This window comes from Hemiscyllium ocellatum, chromosome 35, assembly GCF_020745735.1.
Source record: "Hemiscyllium ocellatum isolate sHemOce1 chromosome 35, sHemOce1.pat.X.cur, whole genome shotgun sequence".
Classification (NCBI taxonomy): Eukaryota; Metazoa; Chordata; class Chondrichthyes; order Orectolobiformes; family Hemiscylliidae; genus Hemiscyllium; species Hemiscyllium ocellatum.
The window spans coordinates 47,156,028-47,174,277 of NC_083435.1; the positions used below are offsets into that span (position 1 = coordinate 47,156,028).

Sequence of the window (18,250 nt, forward strand, 5' to 3'; positions counted from 1 at the left end):
TTTTTTCAGGTTGAGATGCACAAGAGGCTGCTCTGTACCTTACCCAGTCATGCACCTGCCAAAAGAAAAGTTGGTATGTGAAATGTGATGTGAGTACTACTCTTCACATTTCGCTGCATTGTTATTTTGTAAAATGTTAGTTGAATATAATTACTGAGCTTTGAGGAACAAGTTTTGGAACTCATCATATCTTGTAATTACACGGTAAGCACTATAGGGATGGTTGTGATAAGAGTGAAGGCAGTATCACGTTTGTATAGCAACAGATTGCTGATTGGTTTGAGTAATTATGACCAGTTATGGATGTCAGAAGTCAGCAGTCTAGTGATACATTTCTGACAAGTTCCTGGGCAATGAACAAATTGTGGCAGATCCTGATGCATGCTGTAATTGCAGGAATCCAAGTCATAATCTGTAGTCCAATAAGGAAATATTCCGATTTGTACAGACCCTACACCGTTTGAGGAGGCATTTTTGATAGTATCTGAGAAAATGGTATGATTAATGAACCAGCCAAAGGAAATCTGGATACTGCCCTTGCAAATTTGACAGCTGATGCACAGGAGGTTTCTGCTTTATGGCCAGTAAAGGTGTAGCCAAAAGAACATAAAATGTCAAAGCAGAAGCCAACTATTTACTCCATCGAGTCTCCTCCACCATTCAATGACATAATCACTAGTCAGATAATACTCAACTGTACTTACCTGCATTTTGCTGTAACTATTGATTCCCTTACTGATTCAAAATCTGGCCATCTAGGCCTTGAATATACTCAATAACCCAGTCTGGACAAGCCTCTGTGGGAAAAACTTCCTTAGATTTATTTGCCTTAAGGAGAAGGCTTTTTCTTCATTTTTGTCTTAAATATATTGCGCCTTAAACGGTGTTGTATCTCAGTTGGGAGTACTTGACTGAGTCTGTGCAGCAAAATGAACTCTTTATAGCACCATGTGCTGTACCTCTCCTGATTGTGTTTTGGAAGACAGTGTAAAATAAGCTTCATTTTGTAAAACAGCTTTCCTGGTGGAACTCATGAGTGCAAAGGGAGATTTGATCTGCTCTGTTGTAAGTTCTAATTAATTACTTTTTAGACCTGAAATGATCATTGATTAATTTTATGTCAGGACTTTTTTTTTCGCAGTCATGACCAAATTCACAACTAATGTTACCTGGTTCGATACAAAACCTCAGTATAAAATCATAAATTTTCTACAGCATTCCAGTTTAGCGTTCAGATTAAGTTTCTCTTGTAAAAACATAATACCTCTTCTTGACTTTGCTCATAAAAGAAAGGGTTGCCAAGGGTAAATATATATCATAAACGTTCAGCTGCTCTTTAACCAATCATAAAAATAATTGTAGTACTTTCTCTGTCCTCCTTTCTCCCCCATTTCCCTCACTTTAAGTGAAGTATCATAGAACATGGAATAGTACAGCACAGAAATGGGGACTTTGGCCTACAATATTGTGCCAAACATGATGCTAAATTTAACTAATACCATCTGCCTGTCCTTGGTCCATATCCCTCCGTTCCTTACATTTCATACGCTTATCCTAAAAGTTCCTTAAGCAGCCCTTATCTGCCTCCACCACTACCCCTGCTAGACTCCTACCACTCTCTGTGTAAAATACTTGCCCCTCACATTTCCTTTGCATTCTCTCCCTCTCACCTCAATTGCACACCCGCAGTATTGGTCATTTCAACTCTGGGAAAAATGATTCTGACGATCAACTCTGTCTGTGTATCTCACAATTTTATCGAGTTTTTCTCGGCTCCCCTAATACCTCATACCCTCAAATCCAGGCAGCATCCTGTCAACCTTTTCCTTGCCCCATCTCCAACACCTGCACATCCTTCCCATAATATGGTAAACAAAATTGAACCCAAATTGTGGCCTAACCAAAGTCTTATAAAGCTGCAACAGTAGAGGTCCCAGTACGGATCTTTGCGGAACACCACTAATCCAGCCAGCAAAACACCCTTCCACACTATCCTCTGCCTTCTTTAGTGGCCAGGTCCCATTGGTTCCAATGCATTATAATCTTATGGATGAGCCTACCATGAAGGACCTTGTAGAAATCAACAGATTAGAAATCCAAAAAGTAGGATACATTGGAAACTCAGAGGGAAGGACAAACAGTAAACTCTGAATTCAGGAAAGACTGGAAGTACAGGAAGTTAGGTTGGCACATACCTCTGCTCTGCTAAGCTAAAGAGCTCTATCACTGACTTGTGCAATAATGAATTCATTAACCAAGGAGTTGATTAGAGGTTTGCTGATGTTAGTGGTGAATGGGCCTCAGGATTTATGTGATTTGTTATGAAGTGAGTGTCTTGTATAGCGTCTAGTCGCATTTCTCCCCATGTCAGCATGCTTGTTTCTATATTTTTGCTTCTTGATGTTTGAAACAGATCATCACTGTGAGAAAGTCTGATGGTCATTTTCTTGTTCTTTAAGATACGAAGGCGACGGCCAACTCCGGCGATCCTGATGATTCCCCATCAGCAGTTCTCTGGCATATCAGGTAATCACACTGTACACCTGCTGAATGGCAAGGGTAGGTGTCTTTCGGACTCAATTAGGTGAATTCTGACTCAATAAGATATGACCTGACATTTAACATAATTTGTCAAATCAACTTACAGCACCTTTGACAAATCAATTCTTAAGGAGAAAGTGAGGACTGCAGATGCTGGAGATCAGAGCTGAAAAATGTGTTGCTGGAAAAGCGCAGCAGGTCAGGCAGAATCCAAGGAGCAGGAGAATCGACGTTTCGGGTATAAGAAGAAGAGCTTATGCCAGAAACGTCGATTCTCCTGCTCCTTGAATGCTGCCTGACCTGCTGCGCTTTTCCAGCAAATCAATTCTTAACTTTGGATGATTGTTTAGTTGAAAGAAAACACGACTTTAGTGATTCTGTCAAATATTCAAAATTTATGGAATCTGCTGTTGAACCACTACGTCTCTATTGAAGCCTATCATCACCTTATCAGCTTATATTTCATAAGCTTTCATAACTGAAGCGCTTCATTTCTAGTAAGAACCTGGTGAGGAACCTCCATGCTCCTTCACCTTTACATCTGAATGAATTGTGATTGTGTCACCACAGTCTAACCAGACCAGAGGGCTGCTTTCTCATCAGAGAGAAACAACTGATGGTGATTTAACCTGAGAGCCACCAGACCTCAGGCAAGGGAAGAGGTTGAGAAGGAAAGTCCTTCATGGTAACCTCAAACCAGTGATGGGAATTGAACTCATGCTGTTGGTATCATATTGCTCTATAAACCAACAACCCAGCCACTGAGCTAAATAGAATCCCCAGATGAATTATGGTGCCACAGAAGTATTCAATTTAAAATTCATTGAGGTCTGTCAAATGACTTCCCTGTTTCTGTCTGGTATTTCCTTAAAATAGCTTGCTCTATTTGCCAGTAACAATGTATTTTGTCTCATCACTCTCCCCCTTATGACTTTCCTCTCCATGATAAGTTAGATTCCCTACAGTGTGGAAACAGGCCCTTTGGCCCAACAAGTCCGCACCGACCCTCTGAAATGTAACGCACCCAGACCCATTCTCCTACCCAATATTTACCCCTGACATGTCAATTTAGCATGGCCAATTCACCTAACCTGCACATCTTTTGGACTGTGGGAGGAAACTAGAGCACCCGGAGGAAACCCACGCAGACATGGGGAGAATGAGATTGGTGCAAGGACAGCACTGTTTCTAATGGTAGATATTTCCAAATGGAGCATTTTTCATGTTCACAATATTCACATACCAAAGACTGCAAGATGTCATATTATTTCTCTCCTCACTGCATGAATTGTACTATTTAATTGCTATTTGGAGTCTTTTTTTTAAAAAAAATTGCTGTCAATTTCTGGATTATTTTGTTCAAATTTGAGGAAAAAACATGCCATCCTTGTTTCTCCTATATATGTTACACTCGTGATCTCTAGCTCTTGATATCATATATGCTATAATGCATCATATTATATATTCTAGCAGCTCAGTGGTTAGCACTGCTGCCTCACAGCACCAGGACCCAGGTTCAATTCCAGCCTTGGGTGACTGTCTGTGTGGAATTTGCACATTCTCCTCATATCTGCTTAGGTTTCTTCCCACAATCCAAAGATGTGCAAGTTAGGTGATTTGGCCATGCTAAGTTGCCCATAGTGTTCAGGGATGTGTAGATTAGGTGCATTAGTCAGGGGGAAGATATAGAGTAATAAAGTAAGGGGGTGAGTTTGGGTGGGTTACTCTTTGGAGGGTCGGTGTGGACTTGTTGGGCTGAAGGACCTGTTTCCACACTGTAGGTTTCTCTGTTCACACATTGGAATGGAATCAGACTTCTGCTCTGACAAGATTATGTCAAATCCTGTTGCAATGTATGAGGGGATGTGTTGAATTAATTCAATTGAAATAAATGAAAAACGGTCAGCAGTATGATAATGGAAATATTCCTTCAGTATACAAGCGATAGAAGTTTGTCATGTCATGTAAGTATTCTGTCCTCGCCTGGTACTAGTGACTTGCCTTTACATGCACCTGCAGAAAGGCAGTTAAAATTGTCATTCTTGACAACTGGCTCAATGAGGCAGAGTTTAGTATAACACAGATAAAGAAATATAAAACCAGTGAACCAGTTGGCATTGAGTTGTGCAGAGGAAATGACAAAGGCGTAACTGAAAATATCAACTCTGCACAGTCCTTCTTGAAAAGCAAGGGAAGGGTAAAAGATGATTCTCATACATTTGTTTCTTTCGAATAAACAACCTGTTCGTCATGTTCAAATCAGATTCAGCTGAGCAATGGGAATCCAATATATGTAGCAAGCTGTGATCAAATTCGAGAGTGCAAAACATAAGTTGAAAAGTGTGATGCTGGAAAAGCACAGCAGATCAGTCAGCATCCCAACAGCAGGAAAGTCAACGTTTTGGGTATAAGCCTTTCAATAGGAATGTGGATGGGGTGGGGGGTGTGGGGGGGAGTGGGGAAGGTGGCTGAGCGATAAATGGAATGGGGTGGGGGGAAGGTAGCTGGGAAAGTGATAGGTAGATGCAGGTGGGTGGTGATGATGATAGGTTGGATGGGAGGGTGGAAAGGAAAGGAAGATGGACAGGTAGGATAGTTCAAGAGGGCAGTGCTGAGTTGGAGGGTTAGATCTGGGATGAGGTGAGGGGAGGGGAGATGAGGAAATTGATGAAGTCAATATTGATTCCATGTGGTTGGAGTGTCCCAAGGTGGAAGATGAGGTGTTCTTCCTCTTAATTTAGGAGGATTTGATGGAGGAGGAGGCCCAGGACTTGCATGTCCCTTGGCAAAGTGGGAGGGGGAGTTGAAGTGGTCGGCCACAGGGTGATGGGGTTGTTTGGTTCGGGTGTCTCAGAAACATTCCTCCTATTATTGTATGAACACAAATTTAAAATGACTTAACTTTGACATGGTACATTTTGTCCTCTGTTCTACCTGTTTTGGTAGAAAAAAATAAATGTAGCTGAGAAAATTGAGGCCCAGAAAGTTCCATGTCAGACCTATGAGTAAAAAGATCCATAAATAATCCATGCGATTAATGCAGACGCAATTGATGGTTTGACAGCCAAATAAATTTAAGAAGTAACTTCTGATATGGGACTATGGGAGAGCACTAGACATGTGAGGAAAGAGCACTGAGCAAACTATTGTAAATTGGAGCCGAGGGATCAAGTCCTTTGCTTATCAGGGACAATCAGACAGCACCTTCCCCAGCCACAACCAGCTGCATTCAATGGGGAATATGAGTGTGGTATCACCAGAAAATTGTAAGGACATTGACTGGTAAAGAACTGCCACTAACAACTGTTGCTAAATGGCTGTAATTTAAAACAATATATTTTTAAGGGATTAACGGAAAACAATGGGGACAAGTGAAAACAAAATACCACAGGTCAGGCAGCATCCACAGAGAGAGGGAAAGCTAATGTTTTGAATCTGGATGACTCAGAGATTAGTGAAAGTCAGAGATAACATAACAAAAAATGGCGATGGCAGAGTGGCAGTGTTCAGGCTACTGAGCCTCCAGCTAATCCACTTTCTTTGCCTTTCTCTTTGTATTTCTTAACAAGAACAAAAAACAAAGAAAATTTACAGCCGTGGAACAGGCCCTTCGGCTCTCCAAGCCTGAGCCAATCCAAATCTACTGTCTAAACTTGTCACCCAATTCGGAAGCATCTGTATCCCTCTGCTCCCCACCTACTCATACATCTGTCCAGGTGCATCATAGGGCGGCACGGTGGCACAGTGGTTAGCACTGCTGCCTCACAGCACCAGGGACCTGGGTTCAATTCCCGCCTCAGGCGACTGACTGTGTGGAGTTTGCACGTTCTCCCCGTGTCTGCGTGGGTTTCCTCCGGGTGCTCCGGTTTCCTCCCACAGTCCAAAGATGTGCGGGTCAGGTGAATTGGCCATGCTAAATTGCCCGTAGTGTTAGGTAAGGGGTATATGTAGGGGTATGGGTGGGTTGCGCTTCGGCGGGTCAGTGTGGACTTGAGGTACACACAGACATTTCTGTAGCTGGCAGTGAGAAATCAGAATGGTGCGTTGCTTCCCTGGTGCCAGGGTCAAGGATGTCTTAGAGAAGGTGCAGAATGTTCTCAAAGAGGAGTGGGACCAGCAGGAGGTCATTGTACATCTTGGAACTAATAACGTAGGACCAGAAAAGGATGAGGTTCTGAAGGGAGAATATAGCAAGTTAGGCAGGAATTTAAAAAGGAGGTCCTCAAGGGTAGTAACATCTGGATTACTCCTGGTGCTATGAGTTAGTGAGGGTAGGAATAGGAGGATGGAGCAGATGAATGCATTGCTGAGGAGCTGGTGCAGGGGAGAAGGGTTCATATTTTTGGATCATTGGAATCTCTTCTGGGGTAGAAGTGACCTGTACAAGAAGGACGGATTGCACCTGAACTGGAAAGGGACTAATTTACTGGCAGGGAGATTTGCTGGAGCTGCTCAGGAGGATATAAACTCAATGTTGGTTGGAGTGGTGACACAAGGAAATAATGAGGAAAGAGATCAATCTGAGACTGTAACAGTTGGGAAAAGGAGTGAGTCAAACAGTCAGGGCAGGCAGGGACAAAGCAGAGAACAAGGTAGGACTGATAAATTAAACTGCATTTATTTCAATGCAAGAGACTTAACAGGGAAGGCAGATGAACTCAGGGCATGGTTAGGAACATGGGACTGAGCCATCATAGCAATTACAGAAACATGGCTCAGGGATGGGCAGGACTGGCAGCTGAATGTTCCAGGATTCAAATGCTACAGGAAAGGTAGAAAGGGCAGCGAGAGAGGGGGGTGGGGGTATGTGGCATTTTTAATTAGGGATAGCATTACAGCTGTACTGGGGGCGGATATTCCTGGGAATTCATCCAGGGAAATTATTTGGGTGGAACTGAGAAATAAGAGAGAGACGATCACCATATTGGGATTATGTTATGGACCCCCCCAATAGTCAGAAGGAAATTGAGAAACAAATTTGTAAGGAGACCTCAGTTGTCTGCAAGAACAATAGGGTGGTTATGGCAGGGCATTTTAACTTTCCAAACATAGACTGGAACTGGAAAAGCACAGCTTGTCAGGGAGCATCCGAGAAGCAGAAGAATTGACATTTCTGATGAAGGGCTTTTGCTCAAAACGTTGATTCTCCTGCTCCTCGGATGCTGCCTGACCTGTGTGCTTTTCTAGCACCACACTCGCAACTCTCCAGCATCTGCAGTCCTCATTTTCTCCATAAACTAGAACTGCCATAGTGTTAAGGCTTTAAATGGAGAGAAATTTGTTAAGTGTATACAAGAACATTTTCTGATTCAGTATGTGCATGTGCCTACTAGAGAAGGTGAGGGGTGACCTTATATAGGTTTATAAAATCATGAGGGGCAGGGATTGGGTAAATAGACAAAATCTTTTCCCTGGGGTGGGATATTCCAGAACTAGAGGGTATAGGTAGGGTGAGAGGGTAAGTTATAAAAGGGACCTAAAAGACAACTTTTACACGCAGAGGGTGGTGTGTGTATGGAATAAGCTGCCAGAGGAAGTGGTGCAGGCTGGTACAATTCCAACATTTCAAAGGTATCTAGATGGGTATATGAATAGGAAGTGTTGAGAAGAATATGGGCCAAGTGCTGGCAAATGGGACTAGATTAGGTCAGGAAATCTGGTTGGCATGGACGAGTTGGACCGAAGAGTCTATTTCCGTGCTACATATGTCTATGACTTTATGATTTTACAAATGTCTCGGGTCACCCCTTAGCCACCAACATTCCTGGGAAACCAGCCTATTCAGCCTCTCGGTTCACTCGAACACAACATCCTTGGCAACATCCTTGTAAATCTTGTCTGAACCCTTTCAAGTTTCACAATATCCTTTGTGGACGGGAGACCAGAATTGCATCACTTTCAATGATATCCCCCTTCATTCTCCTGAACTCCACCAACTATAATCTTAACTGATCCAACATCTCCTTACATGGAACTCCTGCCAACACAGGAATCAATCTGATAAACTTTTGCTACATTTGTTTATTGCAAAAACATCCTTCCTCAGAGACCAAAAATGCATCATATTCTCATCAAGATACAATGGAATTATAATTGAAGGTGTATTTTGAGCATGACATCAGTGCTCCTAAACTCACTACAAAAGCAAACATACCAGTTGTTTTTGCTTAATGTACCTGCACACTTACGTGTGAGTCAAATACCAGAACACTCAGATCATGTTGCACAATTCTCTTCTATTTTATAGCCATTCAGGTGATAATAATGCCTCCTTGTTTTGCTTCTAAAATAGATAAGGTCACATTTATCTACATTTTACTGCATTTGTCCCCTATTTGCCCAACCCCACAGCTTGTTCAAATCTTTCTGTATCATCTCTGCTTTGTGTCTTCTGTAAATGTGGAGATAATGTATTATATATAGTTCCGTCACCTATATCTTTCATATATGTTGTGAGTAACTTATGTCCTGCACTGATTCCTGCAGGACTCCACTCATCACTGCTTGCCATTTGAAAAAAAAAGGTCTTGTTTATTTCTACTCTTCATTTCCTGCCTATCAACCAGTTTTCTAAATCTGTGACTATACTGCACCTACTCCCATTCAGCACGCTAATCTCTCCTGTGTGCCCTTGTCGAAAGCCTTCTGCAAGTCCAGATCCCTTGCCTGCCCTTCACCAACTCTACTTGGTTACATCCTCGAATAAGTCCAAAAGCTTTCTCAAACATGATTCCCCCCTTCATGCATCTGTCAATCCTGTCATTCATAGAATCCCTGCAGTATGGAAACTGGCTGTTTGGCCCAACAGTCCACATCAACCCTCTAAAGATAATCCACCCAGACCACCCCCCCCCCCCCCACCCCGTTACTCTACATTTACCCTACCTAACCTACACGTCCCTGAACACAACGGGCAATTTAGCATGGCCAAGTCACCTCACCATATGGATGGCATGGTGGCTCAGTGGTTAGCACTGCTGCCTCACAGCACTAGGGTCCCAGGTTTGATTCCAACCTCGGGTGACTGTCTGTGTGGAGTTTGCACATTCTCCCTGTGTCTGCGTGGGTTTCCTCTGGGTGCTCCAGTTTCCTCCCACAGTCACAAAGATGTGCAGGCAAAGTGAATTGGCTGTGTTAAATTGCACAGAGTGTTGGGTGCATTAGTCAGAGGGCTACTCTTTGGAGGACTGGTTGGGCCAAAGGGTCTGTTCCCACACTGTAGGGAATCTAATCTAATATCTTTGGATAGTGGGAGGAAACCAGAGCACAAACTCTGGGAGAATGTGTAAATTCAAAAATTGAACACGAGCCCTTGGTGCTGTGCTAACCACTGAGCCCACTGTGCCATTGTTTGCCAAGTGTGTTATTAATCATGCACTCTTGCATTTTCCTCAGGACTGACATCCAGCCCATGGTCTGATTTTCACTCTGCCTGATTTTTTTTCAACAAGAGGGGTTACATTAGCTACCCCTCAATCTGTGGGAACTCTTCCAAAACCTGTAGAATACTGAAAGATGACCATTAAGTATTGCATCCTTCAGTAACACACTGAACATGCAGTATTTCCCATCATCCCTTGTCAACTCATTTTCCTGCAGTAAACATGCGAGGTACTTGTGGCCCTCCAGTAACATCAGGAACCAGCCTTAGCACCGCCCCCCTCCCCCTCACACCAGGGTTCAAGAAGAGAACACCAGAAACCCCATCAGCCTCATTCTGACTTCTACAAAGAACAAATTTACAGCCCAGGAACAGGCCCTTCGGCCCTCCAAGCCTGAGCCAGTCATTCCATTTTCGAAAATGTTTTCTGAGCTAAACAGTAACACGGAATCCACTGTAAGGAAATAAACTTTTGCTTATTCCTTGCAAAATCGCAGCATCTCTCTTTGTTGTTGGTCAGATCTGTGAGGCATTCAAGGTGACGGCCTGACATCAGAGATTGGAGCAGTGACTCCCCACACAGACTGCAAACAGTCGATCATTCTGCAATTGATTTTGCCGAAATAACGTCGGAGGATTGTAGCAAGTCAGAGCGATTGAAGCAAAGGAGACGGACTTTAAGCTTACTTTGCTTATGATAGCCACTTGAAAATGCACAGAGGGTTTTTTTTGCAATAACCCTAGATCTTTCTGGAACTTGTATTTGTTCAGATCACAGTCTAATCCTTTGTAAACGCACATTGGTGTAATTGTACAAGAAACTCTCTTTCTCCCCGCCCCCTTCTCTCTTTGTGTACACAGATGTTTACAGATATACAGAGAGGTTTACAAAAGCACTCCGATTCAACCTTACTGACACACTGTCGGCATCTTCGAATGAGCACAGATGTGTGTGTGCAAAGGGGATCATTGCAACAACAAAAAAAGTCACGTTTAGTTAAACTAACTGTAAGAATATATCTATAATTATTAATTGGCTTTTTTTTCTTCTTCACTGGTAGATGAAAAGACCACAGTCTGCCAGGTACAGGTAAGGGAATTTAACACTGTAATCATGATTTGGAGACATTGGTGTTGGACTGGGGTGTACAAAGTTAAAAATCACACAAACCAGGTTATAGTCCAACAGGTTTATTTGGAAGCACTAGCTTTCGAAGCGCCTCTTCATCATCAGGTGATTGTAATGGAGCTCAGTGGTTGGCATTGATGCCTCACAGCACCAGGGTCCCAGGTTCGATTCCAGTCTGTGTGGTGTTTGCACATTCTCCCCATGTCTGCGTGGGTTTCCTCCCACAGTCCAAAGACGTGCAGGCCAGATGAATTGGCCATGCTAAATTGCCCATAGTGTTAGGTGCATTACTCAAAGGGAAATGGGTCTGGGTGGGTTACTCTTCGGAGGGTCAATGTGGACTTGTTGGGCCAAAGACCTGTTTTCACACTGTAAGGAATCAAATCTAATTCTGATTGTCATCAGGATATCTATAATCGTCACTTCCTATAACTGCAACCCAAAATTATCCCTTCTGTAGATAATGTGTAAGTATCAGTCTGTCACTTTCCTTGTTTTGCTTCCAAACTGTATGCTTATTTTATCCCTTCATGGTTTTGTTTATAATTTGTTCATGGGATGAGGACATCGCTGGCTAGGCCAGCATTTATTTGCCCAGAGGGCAGATTTGAGTCAACTACATTGCTGTGAGTCTGGAGTCACATGTAGGCCAGACCAGTTAAGGATGGAAGTTTCCTCTCCTGAAGGACATTAGTGAATCAGATGGGGTTTTCCTCAACTACGGATTCATGGTCATCATTAGATTCTTAATTCCAGATTTTTGTTGAATTCAAATTCCACCATCTGCCATGGTAGGATTTAGACCCAGCTCCCCAGAACATGACCTGGGTCTCTGGATAAACAGTCCAGCGATAATACCCCTAGGCCATCACCTCCCCGATGCAGTCTTGAATAGGAATTTATCGTGTCATGGACTCACCAGGGTGGTGCGCTAGAAATAAAGCACTCTTATTCCCAAAGTCCTCACAAAGTTTAAATATTTTATAAATTAGTATATAATATTTCAATATGTTCTGGAAATTTCAGATCAAGATAGTTATGAGGGTTTCTGCGTTTGACTAGAATGACTATTTATTGCAAGTCATTTATTTACGGAAACAATTACAAGCCATTTGCAAATAAAATTACAAATTAAAGTTGAAATTCCATTATAAACTCTGCTTTCCAAAAACACAAACACAAGGACACAGGGGGAAAGTAGTCACTGGGGGAGAAAAGCAGAGAAGGCAGCTAAGTGGGCTGCCTGTTGCTGAGTTGATCTTTTTAATTCTTATTGACTTCAGAAATTTGCATTTCAATTGCAGTTCAGAACTTACACCACTGAATTGTAAGAGACATGTGTTCTGATTAATTTTTAAAAAGGTTCCAACTAATCCGTTAAAAGTCAGAACAACTGATGAAGCAAAGATGAATTAGTTTTCATCAAGAGCAACATTTGGTTTGACAGCAGAGACCAAGACAGAGCTTTTGATCTGCTGGAGAGCAAAATCACTTTTTTTCTCTGACAATATTTTGCTCCCAGCTCCAAGTTGTTCATTTAGCTGAGAAACAATCAGACATGTTGGCAGGTAAAATACCTTTTTACACCCATTATTGGTCATTTATTCTGAGACAAATCGATTTCATGTTGCTGACCACAGCTGTATTATTATCTTGTCTCTGGTTAATTAGTATATAATTAATTGTGTCTGGTTAATTAGTATATCAATATACACTATATTTATAATAATTTACAAAAGAGTGTGATTGCATGCTCACTGTGCTAAGACTGTGGCCATGCATCCCTTCCAGTGATCCATCTTTTAGTCAGTGCACCTTATAGATTTGTGTCCATAGGACATAGATGTGAAGGTAATACTTCCGTGTATCACATAGGTGACCGCAACTCCCTCATGAAAAACATTATTTCAGACTAAGTCCTTCAGTGTGATGCATGTACAACTACATTTCCTTTGCATAGTTAATATTTGTTCTTTCCCCACTGGCATCCTTGAGGAAGCATGTATTATTAAATGTAATCAATGTCACTTTCACTCCCCTCATTGTGTTGAATTTTAATCCTTCACTGTGGTCAGTTGTGAGCAAGAGACCTTCACTTTGATGTTAAAAATCACACAACACCAGGTTATAGTCCAACAGGTTTAATTGGAAGCACTAGCTTTCGGAGCAATGCTCCTTCCTCAGGTGGTTGTGACCTCCAAATTTGCGCTTTGATGATTTGTGCCAACGAGTGCCTGTGATCACTGCTGTTTACATGGGACTCATTAATGATCATCAGAACGTGAGATTTCATCTCAAATTATTCAGTATGTGAGTGGTTCTTGTTGATTATTGGCTTTGTCAGTGCCCACACTGACCAGCTGCTAAATGTGTGTGCATATGTGTTTGAATGCATTCAGTGTAATGGCGGCTCAACAGAACTCTTTGTACCTGTGAGACCCTCAATGTTTTGTACAGGCATTTGGGACTCTCTGACAGTGATGGTCATGTATATGAGTCCATCACCGTGCTTAAAGCTTTTGTGCATCCTTGAATGTATTGCAGTGAATATGAGTTACTCACTATGATAAATACATTAGTGAGTATCTCATTGTGTTCAGTCTGTGATTTATGACACTCTCTGCTGTCAGACCTTTAAGGAAGGTCCATCACTGTGGTATTTCATGAATGTGAGCCATTCAGTGTAATCAGTTTGAGGGGAGATCTTTGCTGTAATATTTGCTGAATTGTGAGCCTTTCAATTAAATCGGTGATTGAGTATGACCTCCGCAAAATGAACTTTGCGTTGGTGTTGGACTCTCACTTTGTGAACTGAGGCTTGAGCACATCACTATTATCAATGTGTGCTTGAGGACTAGCATTGTAGTAGACAGTCACTGTGCCTTTCTCACTGTGTACAGCTGCTAAAAATGTCAATTTTCGCAAATATGAAAATATGAGATTCCTTAGGCTAATCAATTTGAATGTGCTTCCAATAATTTGGCCTTGGAAGATCTGAGTGTGAATTAGGTTCATTCTGTGTTTACATTACATAGAACATAGAAAAGTACAGCGCAGAACAGGCCCTTTGGCCCACGATGTTGTGCTGAGGTTTAAGCCTAACATAAAATATAATAACTTAACCTACATGTCGCTCAACTCACTGTCCAGCAGTCACTTAAATATTCCTAATGAACGCTGCTTCCACTACCACAGCTGGCAACGCATTCCATGCATTCACAACTATCTGCGTAAAGAACCTACCTCTGACGTCTCCTTTATACCTTCCTCCTAATATCTTCAAACTATGACTCCTCATATCAGTCAATCCTGCCCTGGGGAAAAATCTCTGGCTATTGACTCTATCTATGATTACTAGAGGCATTATGAATGGCAATATATCAACCAATTTGTTTGGGAGAACCCAATTTCGAAGTGTAGCTTTTACTTTACAGCAATACCTGTGTACATGCAACTCATTGTCACAGTATGTTCCTGTGATCATTGTCTGAATGTGTTCATACACTGCAGAAGAACCTCTTTGGCCAATCAAGACTGCAATCACACACAAAAAACTCTAAATCTACATGAGTCCCACTTTCCAGCACTTAGTCATTAGCCTTGAATGGGTTGACTTTTCAAGTGTTCCCATGCAAGCATTTATTTTGACAGGTTGTGAGGATTTCTGCCGTGATATATATTCTAGATTCCCATCATTCTCTCGATGAAAGAAAACTCAAATCATCTCTAAACTTCTCACCTTTCACATTAAAATTATGACCACTGCAACTACTACTTCAACTACATAACTGGAGTAGATCCTTCTTCACTTAGCTTACCCAGTCTCACTTATAGGTAAATGGCTCCAAGCTGGGCAACCTCCTGGTGAATCTCCTCTGCACCCATTCGGTACAATCATGTTGTACCAATAGCATGGTGAACAAAAATGCGCACAGTACTCCAGCTATGGCATAACCAAAATCCTGTGCAGCTCCACTCTGCTCTGATTATCTATGGGACAGATGATAAAGGAAAGTGCCCCATATGTTTTCTTGATTAACCTATTGAACTCTCCGACTGGCTCCAGGGACTTGTGGACAAGTACCTTTAATCCATATGTTGTTCTGAGCTTTCTGGTGTCCTTCATTCAATGAGCACTCCCTTGTCTTGTTATAAGTGCACAACGCCATGTTTATCAGTGTCTCTTCCATCTGCCATGATCAGCCCATCTAACCAAAGGATCTTAGGGGCATTCATGACACTGAGGATGTCATGGACAGGACAATTAATGAGCTGATCATATCTCAAGGAAGAGCTACACAGGCAGAAAGGCTTCGGGTGACCATCAGGAGAATGAGCAGGTATGGACCGGAAGTGCAGGATTTCCCTGTGGCCATCTTTTTTTCAAACCGTAATAGTATTGGATACTGTTGGGGTTGAATTCTCAGGGGAAGGCTATAACAGCCAAGTGTTTAGCACCAGAGTTCTCCCTGCTACATAGGAGGGGAGGATAAAAGACTGGGACAACTTTACTTTTTAGGGACTCATTTGTAAGGGAAACTGACAGATGGCTCTGTGGCTGCAAAAAAGAATGGCATTATGCCTCCCTAGTTCCAGGTTCAGGGCTGTCTCAGAGTGCTTCAGGACATTCTGAAGGGGAGGGTGAGTCAGCAATAGTTGTGCTACATGTCTGCACAGATGACATGTGAAACAAACAAAGAAATGAGGTCGTACAACAGGAATTTGGAGAATAAGGAAATCCATCAGAACAAGAAAACATGGGACATAATAGGCACTTGGGAAAACAGGAAAGTGAAATTGTATCTTTTTGAATTCAAGGAGTTGGACTGGTAAGGCTGAATAACTGAGTGTAATGATCAGCTTGAGGGGAGATGATACTGTTGCAGCAATTGAGATGTGGTTGAAAGAAGGGCAGGACTGGCAGGTCAACATTCCAGAGTATAGACATTTCAAGTGTGGTCACGGGTAGGGCATAAGAGAGGTGATGCCATCACATAATCAATAAAGGCGACCATCGTTGCTGCAATGAGGGAGATGTCCTAGAAGGCTCTTCAAGTGAGAATTTAAAAAAAAATCAGTTTGTTTGGAATATACTATCAGCCTTCCAATAGTCAATAGAAGATAAAGGAGCAGATATGTAGATAGACATGGTTATTGCTGTCAGGGATTTCAACTTTGTTAACATTAACTGGGATTACATCAGTGTGAAAGAATTAGGTGAATTAGGGGAATTTGTAAAGTGCATCCAAGAGAGCTTTTCGCACCTGTACTTAAATTGTCCCATGGGAGACGGAGCACTGTGAGACCGAATCATAGGGATTTGTAAGCACCGGTTAGGAGAGATTCTTGACGCATTATATAAGCAGTCCAATCAAGGAAGGGATTATACTGGACCTGGTTTTGGGAAATGAGCCAGCCTGGTGAATGAAATTTAAGCGGTGGAGCGTTTTGGAAGTAGTGACCATAATACCATGGGTTTTAAGATGCTCATGGATTGGGATAACAGCAGTCCTCAGGCGAAGGTTTTAAATTGAGGAAACGCAAGCAACCACAATATTAAACAGGAACTGGAGAATTTTGATTGGAGGTGAGTGCTTGAGGGTAAATCTACATGGGACATGTGGGAGAAATTCAAGCAGCTGTTGATAACAGTTCAGGAGCGGCACATTCCTGCGAGAATGAAGGGTGGGTATCGCAAGTTCCATGAATCTTGGATGACCAGGGATGTTATGACCTTGGTCAGAAAGGAAAAGGAAGCCTATGTAAGATCTAGTGGGATGGGAACTGACGAAGCCCTTGAAGTATATAGGATGGTACAAAAGAACTTTGAAGAAGGCGTTTAGCATGCTCACACCCATGCAGGTACCCTGTCACAGGCTTATATCTCATCACAAAGATGTTGCTGTGAAGAGAGGTTGAGTAGGTTAGGTTTATTTTCAGTAGAAAAAAGAAGATTGAGGGAGGACATGATTGAAGTTTACAAAATCATGAAGGGTGAGTAGAGACAAGCTTCTTCCCAGGGTGAAGGATTCAATAACGAGAGATCATGCTTTCAAGGTGAGAGGTGGAAAGTTTAAGGGGGATACACGTGGCAAGTACTTCACACAGAGGGTGGTGGGCATCTGGACCACAGAGGTGGTAGAGGCAGGCACGGTAGATTCATTTAAGATGCATGAGTAGGTGGGGAGCAGAGGAATACAGATGCTTAGGAATTGACCAACAGGTTTAGACAGTACATTTGGATCGGCTCAGGCTTGGAGGGCCAAAGGGCCTGTCCCTGGGCTGTAAATTTCCTTTGTTCACATTCCCACACGTACTTGACCAAGCTTACACACACATACACACACTCTTCCATGCCCGGACACCCACATGTGTGCACTCACATGCACACACTCACGCTGTGCCTCCTGCACGTGCACACATATAAAAAAAATTGTATTTGCAGAATTAAATTTAATTTGCTCAAAAACTGCATACATCCATGTAAGATTCTGTGAGTCCCACTTTAGAAAGAGAACCAGTCTGACTCAACATTGGGACACAGACAGACTTTAACGTCGCACCTTTAAGGCGTTGTCTGAGCTGAGACGGCACCTATTGTTAGAAAAGCTGAAGATATCTTGAGAATGTAATTTAAAGGGAGTTCTGGGATTTACACATTAAAGAAGCGAAACTAGCATATCCCATTCTAAATGCTGAAAGACATAATTGATATTTGTTTAATATATCATCACATCTCCTTGACACTGTAACCCTTTTGCTGTACATTCTGTGTGTTATGGTTCTGTTTCACAACCACCTGATGAAGAGACAGTGCCTCAAAAGCTAGTGCTTCCAAATAAACCTGGTGGACTCTAACCTGGAGTTGTGTGATCTTTAACTTCTTTCAGGTATGTTTGTCTTGAAGAAGTTCTGCTCTTCTCTTTGACAGGATTTCTGTTCCAATATTTCTTCTTGTTTACCATAAGTATTTTTATTTTCTCTTTGCGTATTTGACAATGTCTTTATCAAGGTAGCACAGTGGTTAGCACTGCTACCTCAAAAAACAAAGAACAAAGTAAATTACAGCATAGGAACAGGCCCTTCAGCCCTCCAAGCCTGTGCCAATCCAGATCTTCTATCTAAACCTGCCACCTATATTCAAAGGGCCTATATCCCTCTGCTCCCTGCCCATTCATGTTTCTGTCTAGATACATCTT

At 42.2% G+C, this 18,250-nt stretch overlaps 1 protein-coding gene across 2 annotated transcripts in view; it reads left to right on the top strand.

Moving 5' to 3' along the window:
* LOC132832736 (protein phosphatase 1 regulatory subunit 1A-like) overlaps positions 1 to 18,250 on the top strand; it is a 62,451-nt gene that overhangs the window by 26,127 nt on the left and 18,074 nt on the right. For both annotated transcript variants that reach the window (XM_060850858.1, XM_060850856.1), the window contains exons 2-3: positions 2,460 to 2,526; positions 10,984 to 11,012. In XM_060850858.1, the coding sequence (XP_060706841.1) occupies positions 2,460 to 2,526; positions 10,984 to 11,012 (96 nt within the window). The remainder of the gene's footprint in view (positions 1 to 2,459; positions 2,527 to 10,983; positions 11,013 to 18,250) is intronic.